The 16795-nt window shown below is 39.4% G+C and overlaps 1 protein-coding gene across 9 annotated transcripts in view; it reads left to right on the top strand.

Moving 5' to 3' along the window:
- Vps13d (vacuolar protein sorting 13 homolog D) overlaps window positions 1–16795 on the top strand; it is a 243360-nt gene that overhangs the window by 57806 nt on the left and 168759 nt on the right. For 8 of the 9 annotated variants that reach the window (XM_058572650.1, XM_046424684.2, XM_046424683.2 and 5 more), the window contains 3 exons: window positions 6621–6803; window positions 11713–11944; window positions 14582–14792. In XM_058572650.1, coding sequence (XP_058428633.1) covers window positions 6621–6803; window positions 11713–11944; window positions 14582–14792 — 626 coding nt within the window. The remainder of the gene's footprint in view (window positions 1–6620; window positions 6804–11712; window positions 11945–14581; window positions 14793–16795) is intronic. The other variant, XM_058572649.1, reaches the window with a different exon arrangement.

Here is a 16795-nt window from a genome sequence, read left to right as displayed (position 1 = left end):
ATACATATGTCCTAACTTAGTTGCTATTTGAGAAAATAATCATATATAAATTGAAATAATTAAATATATACACACACGTGTGTGTATATATATATGTGTGTGTGTGTGTGTGTGTGTGTGTGCGTGCATACACACACATATACATAAATATTTATTTATTTATTTTTTGGTACTGGGGGTTGATAACATAGGATCTTGCACATCGTAGCTGCAACCCAGACTGAAAGAATAGTATTTTTATCTCATTCTCGAACAACCACAGTTACACACTGGTAGAATGTGTTTGCCTCTTAGGTGTTTATTACACAGCTTCTCAAGCTGAATGCCACAACCCTTATTTCTTGTTCTGCATTTATTTTCTCAGGGTACTTTTTTTTTTTTTGTTAGAGCAGCTGCTAAAGACCCAGTTTTGTAAAGATGAGAACTCTTTGAAAGGAATGTAGAATGACCTAATATTGAATGTGATTTACCTCAACCTAGTGGTTTCTGTAGCATCTGATCAAATTTTCCCTCAAAACATAAAATGCACTGCCCCATGAGTGTACTTCAGCCTCCTGTGGTGTCCTGTATAGTTTGGGAGCCACAAAAAACAGTAATGTTTAATTTTTGCAATGTTGGGGAATAAATCCAGGGATATTCTCCTACTGAGCTACATCCCCAGCCCTTTTTATTTTTTGAGACAGTCTTGCCAAGATGACCAGGCTGGTCTTGAACTTGAGATCCCTGTGCCTCATCCTCCCTAGTCACTGGATTACCGGTGTGTGCCACCTCACCAGGTGCCATGGCTATATTTTAATCAATTTTTCTTTTCTTCCTATGGTTAAAAATTGTGAAACATGGGGCTGGGGTTGTGGCTCAGCAGTAGAGTCCTCACCTAGCATGGGTGACACTCTGGGTTTGATCTTCAGCACCACATAAAAATAAATAAATAAAATTAAGGTATTGTGTCCAAATCCAAGTAAAAATTAAATATTTTTAAAAATCATGAAATATATAATCTTTTTCTCCCTTTCAAAACTTTAAAAAAATTTAGTTATTTGAAACATATAATAGCGTGGATATGAGTTGCAGAGTATGATGATAAAATAAATTTCTATGAACCGACAAACTACAAAATCAAACTCTGGTAAGACTGCTACACATGTCGGTTCCTTCTCCATCTCAACTCCCGTAATCACTCTGAGTCTATTGAAAAAGCTCCTAAACAATATCTTTTGTTTTGCGTGCTATAAAAATGGTATTAAACATTACTTTAAGTTCCGTGACTCTATTTTTTTTTTTTCATTTGGTATATGAATGAGATTCGTACATGACAGATGATTGCATTTCATTCTGCTGCCTTTCACAGTGTGTAAAACAAAGGAACCATTGGTTTTCCTTTTGAACATTTGGGTTGTACACGGTGTGTGCTGCTGTGAGCTGGCAACAGGGGTGGTATGTGTGTTTTTTTTTTTTTTTTTAAACAAGATAATGCCGGATTCTTTTCTTTTTTCTTTTTAATATTTTTTTTAGTTGTTAATAGACCTTTATTTTATTCATTTATTTATATGAGATGCTGAGAATCGAACCCAGTGACTCACACATGTGAGGCAATAAGCGCTCCACCACTGAGCCACAACCCCAGCCCCAGATTGTTTTCTTAATTGGCTGTTTCAGTTATTTTCTTTTCCATCAGCAATGTATGAGAATTCTTTTTAATTTATATTCTGACTGATATTGTATCATCAGACTTTTTATTTTGACCCTTACAATAGCATACAGCAAAGTGCATAAAGTGTGCTGATTTTGTGCATACGCTTTTGGAGTCCAGTTAGCCTTTTTTAATAATCTTTTTTGTCTTGTCTTCATGTTATTTGTCATCTGTGTAATAAGTGTGTAATACATCAAGGGAGTTCATTTAACCATTTCCCTAATTTTAATACTTAAATTGCTTCCACTTTCTCATTCTTATGAATAATGATTCATGATTATCTTTGCAAAGTTTTTTTTTCTTTTGGATTACTTTCATAGGATTAATTCGTACAAATGGTATTATTTGATCAAAGCAATGGATATTTTTGCAACTTTCAGTACAGGTCTGTTAGATTTTATGGTAGAATTATGTACATTTAAAACAATTATTTTTGTATGTGTGGTTTAAACAGTAGTAAATCTTATTGTGATAAATCCTTTGGGTGAGGAAGTGAGTCACTTGTGCGTCACTGAGTAATTGGGCTTAACTTCCTGGGGTAGGCAGAATTTGAAGATAAGTCTTTTACATTTATCTTTCAAATTATGTAAGACAAGTAGAAGGCCAAGAAATGTCTTCTATTTAGAACATTGTTAAGTATGTGGGCTTTCAGGAAAAGCTGATCTTCTCAAGAATCTTTAATCCTAGCTATTTGAATTACTGAGTTTCACAGAAAGAGCTAAAGACCTACTTTCATTTGCTGATAAGATTAAGAGGCTATTTTGTTTGAACTTTAAATTCCTTTCTCCTAATATTGAATTGGTGGCAGGTGTATTTGATTTATAGCAACTTCTTTTCTTTTTGGTGCTGGGATTGAACTCAGGCCTTGGGCTTGCTCTTCACTGAGCTACACCCTGCCCCTAATAGTCGGATTTTTATTCCTGCATTTTCTAATGTCTATAAATAATGGCTCAATGGGGCTTTATATTTCTTTTTAATTTTGATATTTGAAATGATAAGAATATCTATTGTACTTGATTTGACCCAATAGAAGCTATTTCCTTTATAGTTCATCCCAGAAGTATGATACAGATTTCTTTTGTCTTCTATTTTCTCTCTCTTGTATTTATTAAACTTCTTTATTCACTGAGCAACAAGGAGTACAGATTTTTGATGGAGCTAAGAAGTGATGTTGCAGTTTAGAGAACTTGGGACAAAAAGTCTGAGTTTTGCACCCCTACAAGCTGTGTGATGAGACTGGGAGGTGTTTTTCTTCTTGCTCTTCTGTTTACTCAGTTGTAGGAAGAGGATGGAGATAGCGAAAATAAGTGTGCTGTGCTCTCTGTGATAATTATTTATATGAATAAAACTTTGGAGTTTAAAGTGCTTTTGTGGATTATCTTGTTTGATCCTTACAATAATCTTGTTTGTTTATTCAGTTATTCAGGAATGATGTGTCATGCTGTCTGGGAGTGCCAGGAATGTAGTAGAAATAAGGAAGACAAGGTCATTGCCCTCACAGTATATTTGAGAGGGAGGAGATTAAGAACAAAAAATAATGTCACCTGATGAGGTAGTATGGGCAGTTACTGCCACTTTTAAAGTGAGGAAGCATTATAACTCTGATTGTGTGAGTTTATAGTTCAGTGTGGTTTTGGGGTATCAATTGTTTGGGGGTAATTTACCACTTTTTATTTTTTAAATAAAAATACCCCAGTCCTTTTTATTTTTTAAATAGTGAGAACAGGGTCTTACTAAGTGGCTGAGGGTCTCACTAAATTGCTGAGACTGACCTTGAACTTGCAATCCTCCTGCCTCAACCTCTCGAGCTGCTTGAGTGTGCTTGGCATGGTTGTATTTTTGCATTAACATGTAACTATGAAGTCATGTTCAAAAATTAAGAGCCATCCAGAATGTAAAGGAATATCCAGTTTATTGTTTTTAAATCTATAAGTTAATATATAGAACTTAAAAAAATATTGTTGTATGCTAGGAAAAATTGACTAAAAGGATATGGTGTATAATAATAGCTACTATGTATCTACTGCTGAGTTAGGGTGTTGTCTCATTTAATTCTCATTTAATCAACAGCTCTTTCAGGTAGGCTTATTATTCCCATTTTGCAGACAAGGAACCTGAGGCAAAGAGATCTTAACAACTTAACTAAGATCAATAACCAATAAATAAATGGCCAGAATGGGCTGGGATTGTGGCTTAGAGGTAGAGTACATGCTTCCCATGCATGGGACATTGAGTTCAATCCTCAGCACCACATAAATGAATAAAATAAAGGGATTGTGTCCATCTACAACTAAAATTATAAAAAATGGCCATAGTGGGGATTCAGTGTCAGGTAGTTAGCGTATGAGTTCACACCTTTGATTCCTATGCGAACCTGCCAAAATGGCAGCAGCATTTATCTCTGGAGAAGGGAGATTATGTTAATTTCAGTTTTGGTATCTGTCTTATTATTATTATTTGTTTTTGGTACTGGGGATTGAACCCAGGGATGTTTAACTGCTGAGTCACATCCCCAGCCCTTTTTATTTCTTATTTTAAACAGGTTCTCACTAAGTTGCTGAGGCTGGCTTTGAACCTGTGATCTTCCTGCCTCAGCCTCCCAAGCCAATGGGATTACAGGTGTGTGACACCACACCCAGCTTTACTTTTTTTTTTTTAAATTATTTTTTCAGTTGTAGTTGGACACAATCCCTTTATTTTATTTATTTGTATTTATGTCGTGCTGAGGATCGAACCTAGTGCCTCGCATATACTAGGCAAGCACTCAACTGCTGAGCCGCACACAACCCCTGCCCTCTACTTTTTTTAAATATACATTTTAGTTACTTTTTAATATATATTTTTCCACTGGTCAGTATAACACATGAAGAACTATTTCCAAGTCATTAAATAGCAAACACTTTGAATGCTTTTGAGCTTATACTTTTGTCAATTTTATTGTGTATAATTTACATACAATAAACTTAACCAATCTAAAGTGTACAGTTCAATTAGTTGTTTGCAATTGAACAAGTTGTTTGCAATCTTGTAGCTACAAGCACAGCCAAGATTTATAACATTTCTATTCCCTTAAAAAGTTTCCTCATGCCCGTGTGCCCTAACCCCTGCACCCTGGCAGCCCAGATCTTTCACAATAATTTTGCCTTTTTAAAAGAATTCTGTATAAATGAAATCATGCAGGACATAGTCATTTGTGTGTGGCTTTCTTCACTTGGCAGAATGCTTTCGAGACCCATCCGTGTGGGTGCAGGCACCAGCCGTCCATCTCTTCTCATTGCTGAGCAGTATTCCATTGTTGGAATACAATGCAATCTGTCTATCCATTTGCCCACCTGATGATCATTTGCGTAGTTTTCAATTTGGGGTTATTAAAAATAATACTGCTAGGAGCATTCATGTCCAAGTCTGTATGGATGCACGATTTCATTTCTCTTGAGTGAAAAACTGGGAAAGGAATTGCTGAGTCATGTGGCGACTGTGAATTGCATGGTATGGGAAAGTGGCTTCAAATTCTTCTAGCTATTCCAGGTCCTTTGCATTGCTATATGAATTTTAGAGTCACCCCATCAGCTCAAGTCTGCTACAATTTTGGCTGGGATCACATTGAATCTACAGATCATTTTGCAGAGAATCGACGTCTTAATACAAAGTCTTTGGATCCTTGAGTGTGGTATTTCTCTTAGCAGTAGTGTTTTGTAGTTTGGGGTACACCAGTCTTACACCTTTTCTGTTAAATTTATCCTTAGATATTCCCAATTTTTGATGTTATTATAAATGATGCTTGTTTATAATAATGAAAATTTCAATGATTAATTTGTTTGTTGAAAGTATAAGAACTATTACTGGCTTTGGTATATTGACCTATTGACCTTGCATTCTGCAATCATCCTGACAAACTCCCTTGTTACTTCTAGTTCCTTTAAATTCTATAGGATTTTCTACACGGATGGTTAGGTTATCCACAAAGGCAAGTTTTACTTTTCTTTTTAAGTGTGTGCTGTGAACTTTAATGTTATATCTTCTTTGCATTTTGGTAAAAATATTTTTTGATTTCCCTTGTGGTTTCTTGTTTGGTGTATATATTATTTAGAAGTGTGTAGTTTAATTTCAAGATATTTGGGAATTTTCCATTATCATCTTTTTTTTTTTTTAATTTTTTATTGTGGGTTGTTCAAAACATTACAAATCTCTTGACATATCATATTCCACACTTTGATTCTAGTGGGTTATGAACTCCCACCTTCACCCCATACACAGATTGCAGATTCACATCAGTTACACATCCATTGATTTACAAATTGTCATACTAGTGTCTGTTGTGCTCCGCTGCCTTTCCCATCATCCACCCTCCCCCCTCCCCACCTCTCCCCTCCCCTCCCCTCCTCTCTCTCTACCCCCTCCACTGTATAACCCTGAGGGTCTCCTTCCATTACCGTGCAATTTACCTTCTCTCTCCCTTTCCCTCCCACCTCTCATCCCTGTTAAATGTTAATCTTCTTCTCCTGTTCTTCGTCCCTACTCTGTTCTTAGTTACTTTCCTTATATCAAAGAAGACATTTGGCTATCATCTTGTTATAGACTTTTGTTTTTGGTACCAGGGATTGAACTCAGGAACACTTAATCACTCAGCCACATCCCTAGCCCTTTTTATTTTTTCTTTTGAAACAGGGCCTTGCTACTAATTTGCTGAGGCTGATCTTGAACTTATGATCCTCCTGCCTTGTCTTCCAAGCTGCTGAGATTATAGGCACACACGACTGTGCCTGGCTTGATACTGACTTTTAACTTAACTCTATGATGGCCACAAAATGTGCTCTGTGGGGTCTTTAATTGTTTTATAAATGCATGACACTTTGAAGAAACTGAGGTTATTTGATTATAAAATTAGGGAATTAATTGAGCCTTGACGTAATTTTTCTTCCTTTTTCAGGTGAGAGATCAAGCCCAGCGCTGTTCTCGGATTCTTCTGGATATTGAGGCTGGTGCTCCTGTTCTTCTCATCCCAGAAAGTTCCAGATCAAATAAATTGATTGTAGCAAATTTGGGGAAGTTGAAAGTCAAGAACAAGTTTCTCTTTGCCGGTTTTCCTGGGACCTTTTCCTTACAAGATAAGGTCAGCAGTTAATATCCGTTCCCTTTTCAGCTCAACAAGTTCCTGGTTTTGTAGGATATGTGTCTTATAGAACATTTCTTGACATTTTATTGACATTTCAGTAAACCTTTTAAATTAAAATAGTACAAGTTATAACCCTTACTAACTGCATGTAGTAACTTGTTTTAGCAAACACACCAAGGGAACCAAGCCTCCATCTTTGTGTAGTACTTTCTTTATAGGAAAACATTCCTTCTGTGATAATGCTTTATACTGTGTGACTTTTTTCAGAGCATGTGATTTGGCCCATGAAACCTTTTAAAAATGTCTTAATGAAAAAAATCTTATATAGTGTCTTGCATTGTAGGTTTAAATTACTTTGGCAGTTACTTTTTTTTTTTTCTTTTGGTATTGGGGTTGAATCCGGGGCACTTTACCACTGAGCTGCATCCTTAGCTCTTTTTATTTTATTTTGAGACAGGGTCTCATTTAGTTGCAGAGGCTGCCCTCGAATTTGCAACCCTCTCATCTCAGCCTCCTGAGTCTGTGGGATTACAGGCTTCTGCCAGTGCACCTGGCTGGCAATTACTTATTTCTTTATTTTTAAATTTTTAAAATTTATTTTTTAGTTATAGGTGGACATAATATCTTTATTTTATTTTTATGTGGTGCTGAGGATCAAACCCAGTGTCTCACGCATGCTAGGCGAGCGCTCTACCTCCGAGCCACAACCCCAGCCCCAAAATTACTTATTTCTTAAAATATTCTTGGAGGTAATCAGGATGGGGATTGCTGTCATTTTCATTTTACAATTGGGGAAATGAGGACACAAAGAGGATAAACAATACCAGTGGAAACACTTAGTAAATCACAGTTGAGAAGACTTTGGAGACTTTCTAATTAGCGCCCTTCACCCATTTCTGCATTTGAGGAGACCAAGTGGTATTTTTGGAGATAGAGAGGTCATTCTTGGTGTGTTTTCATCATTCCTTGCAAGCTTCCAGAGAAGCTTTTCAATCTCTGCCCATTCAGTACAAACTTATTTTAGTGTGCCAGAAAAGCACTTAATGAAATTCCCAGCTAGTTATGCCTGTTTTTGGTCTAATAGTTAATAAAATGGAGAGAGAGAGCCTTTGAGAAAATGTACCTAAGATTTGATGATAAGATCGTAAGACTGACAAAAACAGCCATAAACAGCTGGAGTGTGTGTGTGTGTGTATTTTTACTGCAGATTGAACCCAGGGGCGCTTTACCTCTGAGTTATAGCCTCAGTACATTAAAAATTTTTTTGAGACAGAATTTTGCTAAATTGCTGAGCCTGATCTCAAACTTATAATCGTCCTGCCTCAGTCTCATGAGTTGTTGAGATTACAGGTGTGTGCCACCATCCCTGTCATATATTTGTTGAATGCTTGTTATATATCAATCATTGCTAAGCTCTTTAGATATTATGATCTGTTTACAACACTTCTGACAACAGTGGCATGGGGTTTTCCCTATACCAACCATTTTCTGGCGCTCCAAATACCCACCAGGTGTCCTCCAGTTCAGGTATGGCACTGATTATCCTGAGTTAGCATAGGCCGGCAGGTTTGGGAGCTCATTCCTCCCACTTCAGACTCCAGGCACAAGTTCAGCTCTCCATTACTTCTCATCAACCAGCTACAAATTAGGGGCTCCTGCCCTCCTTCCTCATGTTTAGTAATTTGCTATAATGGCTTGTAGAGCTCAGGGGAAGCACATTCACTGGCTTATTATAAAAGAGAAAGGCTACAGATGAGCAGCCAGATGAGTAGGTGTAGAGACCAGGCCTATGGGTCCCTGAGCATAGGCACTTGTATCCCTTGTGTGTTGGAGTGTATATACTGCCCTGGACCCACGGTGTCAGGTTCACTAATCTGATAGCTGTCTGAACCCCATCATCTAGGGTTTTTCATGGAGGTCCCATTGTGTGGGTGTGATTGATTACGTCATTGGCCGTAGGTGATAACTTCATATTCCTTTCCCCTCCCTAGATGTCTAGGGAATGTAATGGAGAGTTCAGGTTGCATAGTAAGAAGTTCTTTGGAGTATATTTGTTTGTGATAAATTTTTATTCTGAAGCCAGACTTTTTTAGGAAGAGCTCAATTATAGTCAGAATGGATGAGCAAGTTTGGTAATACTGTTTGTTTTGCTAACCTTCCTAAAAAGGCTAGGATTGGGGAAGAAGCTTAGTGGTAGAGTGCTTGCTTAGCAAGTGTGAGGACCTGGATTCAATTCCATTATCTCCAAGAGAGGAAAAAAACGGGTAATGGAGTATTTTCCGATACTAGATATATCTGTGTGTGGGATCACAAGGGCTCTGAAGTTAGCCTTGGAAGAAGAATTGCCAAAATATTTCAAGACATACCTGTAGAAGGGTTTCTGCTTTGTTAAGCCAAATAATAGCACATAATTTGAAGCATTTTAATGAAAATATTTCCCTGTATTTGTTTTTGAGGATTTGATTTTAAGTGGCAGTGCGTACAAGGATCGCTTTTTCTTCAAGGTATAATGTGTGTTTGTCTCCTTGTTATTTTGAAAAACCTTATGGGGTTCAGCAGTCAATTCACATTCATCTACTTAAAGCAAATGAAAAAACTAACCTTGTAAAATAAAATATTTTATTTCTTGGGAAAGCTTGCTTATTACCTTTTTTTTTTTTTCTTTTTTGGGAGTAGTGGAGATTGAACCCAGGGGTACTCTACCCTTGATCTATATTCTTAGCCCCCCCCCCACCTCTTTTTTTAGTTATATACGGACAAAATATATCTTCATTTTGTTTATTTATTTTAGTATGGTGCTGAAGATTGAACCCAGTGCCTCAAAAGTGCAAGGCAAGTGTTCTGCCACTGAGCCACAACCCCAGCCCCTCAGCCCTTTTTGTTTTTTGTTTTGAGACAGGGTCTTGCTAAGTTGCTGAGTTTGGCCTCAAATTTGCAATCCTCTTGCCTCAGCCTCCTGAGGTACAGGGATTGTAGGTGTGTACCACCATGCCTGGATCTGCTTATAACTTTTTTTTTTAAATAAATTATTTACCTACTACCTGCTATATAGAGAAATCCTTCTTAAGGCCCATTAAAATGAATTCCTTTTGCTAAGCTGTGTGTAGTACTTCCTTATCCTTAAACCTAGAAAAGCTATTGTTACATACCAGTGGTGGTTCTGTAGAATTCCATAAGGGCTGCGTGGAGTGTCATTTGTTTAAGTATTTGTAGTCAGATAAACTTGTTTTGAGAAGTTTACCTCTCCACATATACACTCAAATTTAATTGATCAGGGTCTATGTGAAGTGAATAGTTACCTTCTTCACCAAAGGTCACCGTGCATTTACACTGCCCTTTAATGTACTTGCATGTGAGCTTTGTCTAATATGCATTTCAGTGGTTAAAGAACAAGAAATACTCCTGACATCAAACCTTACAGAGAGGTTATTTGCCCTCAGTTTCATGACTCGTGTGTGTTTGGAATTGTTTTACATAAATCCATGTCTTAATGAGTATGGGTTTGAATTTTTTTACATATGCTTGCCTTTCATTTTTCTCAACCATGGCTTGTGTTTAAACCATAATATCTAAGTCAGAGTCTTTCAAAAGCGTTGGGTTAATCTCCTCAAGCCACTGATTTATTTAAACCAACTGTAGAGAAGATATAGAGGAATCAAATGAAAGAGCAACAAACATGCTCCAGAGTTTAAATAAACTAAGCGAGAAGGAAGGTTTTAATGTTAAAGTACTTAAATAACAGCATTTACCTAGTAATCTGCTTTGTAAAAAAAAAAAATGTAGGAAGTAAGAAATGGTTTCCTTTACTTGTAATTTCTACTTAAGATAACTATGAGAGAACGCAGTATTTTCCTCTCCTTTTCCAAAGCTGAAAGGCTAAGATGAGTAAACATCTTAGGTAGTACTAGAAGAAAGACCATTCTTCCTGTCCTCCCAATCTGCATGTGACAGTGGCTAGCTGGGAACAGTCTGATGATGCAGGAGCCACATGGATTCAATTCTGAGGCTGGGGTGAGGGAGCCCTGGAAGTTTAAAAGCCATTTATCGACTAATTCTGGTGAGAGAGAATTTTCCCTATTAGCAGTTAACTAAAAGCACTAAGTCTGTAAGAGTATACTTTTTTCAATACAACTACAGAATCTGTTTTGTTCTGTATTGGACTTCTTAGTTTTTATGCCCTTGAGTGGAAACATAAGAGGGATGGCTAACCTTTCTTGTTTTCCATTTTGTTTTCATTTCCATAGTTACGTAGATGAGAAATGCAAACCCATGTGGGGAGAGTTCTAGAAAGTAGAGGCACATTGCCATTGCCTAATTCCACTGGAGTCACATTGCCAGTAGATACATTTTCTTATAGCAATAACTGCTCCCCCACCCAGCAACAATATATCGTTTTGCCAAGAGATTTACTTTTGAATTTTTCTTTTTAATGAGTTTTCTCTTTTTTTAAAATATTTTTTTAGTTGTTGATAGACTTTTATTTTATTTATTTATATGCCATGCTGAGAATCGAACCCAGTGCCTCATACATGCCAGGCAAGTGCACTACCCCTGAGCCCCAGCCCCATCCCCACTTTTGTTGAATTTAACCTAGGTTAAACCTCCTGAAGCTTTTCACATCTTGACATTTGCTCTTGAGCTAAAAGATGGTATCTTCTTGCAATATTGGGGTAGTTTTCAGCAAGTATTGAATTATCTGCAACATCTCTGCAGATACTTATCTGTGGCAGGAAGTGTCATGACCCCGATGCTCTCCAGTTGACAGAATCTGTTAGGTTGAGGGAAGCACCAGCACCACAGAGCTTTGAAGATCAGAGAGCCTGAGTAGGGAAGGTCTCGGCCCTACCCCCACCCCCACCCCCACCCTAGCCACTTCTACCTTCCAGTTTTATTTTGTTCCTTCCAGGAGTCAGTGCCTGTAGCCTCCCCTTCCTCCCCAGTGGGCACTCCCAGACACAGCACAAGGAAGACGACCAGCACTGAGGACCCCAGGGGGTCCTATTCCCAGGGGCTGCTCACAATGCCTCCTGCTGAAATGGTCCTAGGCAGCCTGAAGAATGAGTGTGTGCCCAGTGTCCCCACCAAGCAGCGAGGGCAGCAAGCCACACCGTCTGTCCGCCACGGTTCCAGTAGTCCAGGTAAAAGAGGAGAAAACTGCTGCCTAGTGCTTTAGAAGTGTAAGCATCTTAGGTGTATAGATTTAGCATTGGGTGACTTCTACAGTAGGACTAAATTAGCAAGATACAATGTAAATAAAGAGATTTGAGATTATCTATTAGGACATTTTCTTCCCCACCACACACATTTTAATTTAATTTTTTTTTTTTTTTTTTTTTTTTGGTGGATTATCTATTAAGGCATTTTCCTCCCCACCACACACATTTTTAACTAAAAAAAAATATTTTTTTGTGGTACTGGTGATTGAAGCCAGGGGTGCTCTACCACTGATACATATTCCCAGCCCTTTTTATTTTTTATTTTGAGACAGGGTTGTGCTAAGTGGCCCAGGCTGCCCTTCAACTTGCTATCCTCCTTCCTTAGCCTCCCAGAGTCACTGGGATTACAGGTGTGTGTCACCATGCCCAACTAGGCGTTTTTTCCCTAGTTCAAGTTAGTTGCTGCTGGGTGGTGATTGCATAAATAGACCAACTCCTGCGTCCTTGTAAGCCACCACCCAGGCACCATCCTTTCAAGTCACTATTTAGTTCTAAAATATGAAAAAAGACCCCTCTAAAGAATACTAGTGTGAATTTGATAACAACAGAAACACTGTAGACAAAAATTTGAAAAGACATGAATCGTCCAGCTATTGGTACTTTTCTAGAATGTAAGAACCAGCCATTGAAGTTAGGGCCTCATTTTGGCATTTGAGTTGTCCAGCATGTTGTGGAAAGTATTTTGGGTAAGTGAGGGGTTGCTCTCAGGAGCTGTCGAGGGAGGCAGAGTATGATGAGCCTCAAGGATCAGGTCAGTGTCAGACTTGAGAGAGGAAGGGCCAGCTGAGGAGCTCTGCCTTTCATTCAGTAGACCAAAGACCTACAGTGCCTCGTATTCCTAGAGGGGACAGCGAAGTGGCTCTTAGCCATTTGACAGAGCGAGACGTCTTCATCACTATTTTCAAAGTTATCCTAAAACAATTCCTGTTTGCCAGATGTGGTGGCACTTTCTATCTTCATGACATCCTTGTCAGGTCTTATTTTCTATCCCCCATTTTACGGATGAAGAGACAAAGGCTTAGAGAGATTAAGTGACTCGACCTGTCTGCAGTCATGCTGATGGTGAATGGTAGGCATGGGCTGTGCATTTTGGCAGTATGACTTCAGAACCTGATGGTTTTGTTTGTTTGTTTGTTTGTTTTGGTGTTGGGGATTGAACCCTGTATGCTTAACCAAGTCACCACATCCCCAGCCCTATTTTATATTTTAGAGATGTGGTGTCTCTGAGTTATAGCCTCACTCAGTAGCTGAGGCTGGCTTTGAACTTGCCATCTTCACAGGTGGCCTCACATATAGTGGATACTTGTAAGAGTGATTTGGAGTGTTTTATGGGAAGAAGATCTCATTACTAACATTATTTCTTCTGCTGATTTGTTGAGTTTTCCCCTGAAATTCCCTTAGTAGTGACACAGTGCTATGGATGAAGGTGGTGGTTTTCACATATCCTATACTCCTAGATTCTGGACAGTACCCTAGGGAGTCTCTGAAGCTTACTCATTCTCATTTCTTTCCCTCTTCTACCAGATCAGCTCCTCTTTGATCTGTCTCATGTATTTGTTAGTGTAATCAGCCAATCAAGAACTGTATTGATCAAATTCCTGCTTAATGCCGGGTGTTGTAGTATTTTGTTCTCCAGTATATGAACATGGTTAGACGTGGTTCCAGTACTTTTGAATTAATGAGAAAGACATTAAATAAAATGACAATGTTGATAGCTGTAATAAATATTATGGAAAAGACAAGACAAATGCAGAGGAACAGTTTAGATTGAAGGGGGAAGGTCACACCACTGGGACAGCTTGTCCAGGAAGCATGGCATTTGGGGGAGGCAAAGGCCTGTGAGCCTGGAGGCCTAGTGAGCCATTGGAGAATGGCTAGAGATGAGGCTGGGAAAGTAGGCTGTGGGTTTAAGCAGGAGGTTGTAGGAATTTGAATGACTTTAAAAAGTGCATTTGAATTAAACAGAGCCAATAAAGAGGATAAAGGAAGGGAATGTGGTGGTCTATTTATTTTTAAGGATTACTCAGGTATTTTGAGGAGAGAGTGGGTTTGCAAGGGCCGTGATGGAATTCTGTAGGTGTGTTGGAGGAGAGCTTGTAGTGGTGTAGGCAAGAACAAGGGCAGCTTGGATTTGAACAGTGGTAGTAGAAATGGTTAAATACAGCGTTTAAAAAGAATTCTGCTGCTGGGAAGTTTGTAAACCTTTGGTTAGTGTTGTCCCTATGGGGGCATTGCGCATGAAGCCACTTTTAGTCACACACTCTGTACCCTCAGTTGTCGTCTCAGGACAGGCAAGGAATACTGATGGCAGGTGTGGCATGGTGTGCCTGGCACAAGGATAGGCAGGTAAATGTGTGGGCACACGGAGCTTCGCCTAGGGAGGTTGTGGGGCCCTGGTGGAGACTTCTGCAGAAGACAGACAGATTTCTGAGTAGTGGAGGGTGAGGGGAAGCCGGCAGTTCTAAATATTTTCCAAAGACAGGATGAACTTTATTTTGACTTTTTAATTTTGTTTTTGGATTCTTTCTCTTCATTCTCTCTCTTTCCTGTTCCTGGTAGAAGACCATGTCTGCCTGCTAGATTGTGTCGTCGTGGATCTGCAGGACATGGACCTCTTTGCTGCAGAACGACATCCGCGAGAGTACCCCGTGACCTCGGAGGACAGCAGTGGGGATCTGATCTTCCCCTCCTATTTTGTGCGACAGACTGGAGGGAGCCTCTTAACAGAGCCCTGTAGGCTGAAATTGCAGGTGGAAAGAAATCTGGACAAGTGAGTGTCTTCTCTGGATAGCTGTGTAAGTAGAACCTTAATAACTGGAAGTCAGTGCGATTATGGTAAATCAGGAAGAGCACAGGTACTCATTTTATTTGCCTATTTACCAAATGCTAATTGAATCCCTGCTGTGTGTTGGACATGAAGGCTGCTGTGATGAAAGAGAAAACTTCTGCCCTCTAGGAGCTTACGTTGTGGAATAAGGAAGGCAAGTAGGTGATTCTAATTGAGTGTTTGATTCAGTGACATAAACTGTGTTCCAAGATTGTACAAGTGCCTTGGAAACCATGAGGAAGGGACCCAAATTTAGCTTGGATTTGGTGGTGAGGGCAGGCGAAGTATTCTGGAAGAGGTGGACATTCCAAATGTGGTAGATTCTGGACCTGCCATTGCTGTTCACCCTGGAACTCCATGTAATTCCCTTAGCTGTTCAGATGCAGATTTGCCCTTGAAACTACTTTAGGAAGAGTAGGGAGCTGACCCAGATTGACCATGTATCTGGCCTCAGACACAGGATGCTTTATTTCTATAGTTGAGACCTTGCTTGAGTTGTCATTAGTTCCTTATCTTCCTGGGAAATGAACATTCCTAGATCTACCTAAGACCAGCAGCCTTTGACTGTCAGGGCCACCAGTCCTGGGGGCCTAGAACCTGGATCACAGTGTGTGATATCTTTCAGTGTGGGGCATTGATTTTGGGGAAAATAGCATTTTGCATGTGAACTCCAGGGACAGAGGAAGCGTTGCTGTGTCAGTGAAAGAGATTTCATTAGTAGCATTTCAAAAAGCACCGTTGTTACTTGTGTGGAAAGTAATTCTGATTCCCCTCTGACCTCTCCCTTCCAGGGGGAGTCATTTCATGCCACTCTTTTCTGAATAAGTTTTGAGTTCAGACGCTGTCACTGTGTGTTTGTGTCTCTCTGACATGTTAGTCAAATGCTCCCTGGCTGGTGTTCAGTTATGGTTGGCCTGGGCTATATTTGGTTTTACTGGTTTAGCAGTCTTAAGAGCAGCTTCATTATTTAGAAATTGAATACTTTGTTTTCTTTTTGAGAAGTGCTTTCCCCCCCAAAAAAAGTGTTTTGCTGTTCTTACCTAAACTTTACCCATTCTCATCATATGTGCAGAATTATATTCTTATTAGCCCAGGTAGAAGGTGCTGCTGAACACAGGTGTGGTTCACAGAGACAGGGGCCAAGTGGCACCTGGTAATCCTTTCTATTTGCTTAATTGATTACATCATTGGTCATCTTAAACTATTATCTGTAGATTTTTCTCTGTAGGCAATTTCCCCCCCTTTTCCCAGTGCTGGGAATCAAACACATAGCCTTATCACACGTGAGACAAGTGCTCTACCACTGAGCCATGTCTATAGCCTGAAATGATCTATTTATGTTCCTCTTCCACTTCAAATCCTAATCCTGTTCTTCCGTGCTCAGAGTACAGGGTCTGTAGGATCCCTGCTTACTCCACCCACGAAAGCTCGCTCGTGTTGGGACGAAGTTGGTTGTTTCCCTAGTCCTGGACATCTTCAGCTTCACTCTGCCCATCCCTTCTGAGACGAGTCACCTGTCACATTTTATCCTAATTCATGCCCCATCTGGGCTCTGTAGGAAGCACTGGTTCATTTTATCTATCTATTTATCTATCTATCTATCTATCTATCTATCTATCTATCTATCTATCTATGTGATGTTGAGGATAGAACTCAATGCCTCATGCATGGAAAGCAAGCACTTTACCAATGAGCTGCAACCCCAGCCCCCTATTTTACTTATTTATTTATTTATTTTTGGTACTGGGGATTGAACTCAAGGGTACTCAGCCACTGAGCCATATCCCCAGCCCTGTTTTGTATTTTATTTAGAGACAGGGTCTCATTGAGTTGCTAAGCGCCTCACCATTGCTGAGGCTGGCTTTGAACTCGCCATCCTCCTGCTTCAGCCCGCCGCAATGCTGGATTACAGGCTTGTGTCACAGTACCCAGCCTGGTTTATTCTT

The sequence above is a fragment of the Marmota monax genome, unplaced genomic scaffold (assembly GCF_021218885.2).
Source record: "Marmota monax isolate L192 unplaced genomic scaffold, Marmota_monax_Labrador192_F-V1.1 WCK01_AAM20220418_F8-fsc00080, whole genome shotgun sequence".
Classification (NCBI taxonomy): Eukaryota; Metazoa; Chordata; class Mammalia; order Rodentia; family Sciuridae; genus Marmota; species Marmota monax.
This window is presented reverse-complemented; position numbering and strand designations above follow the sequence as displayed.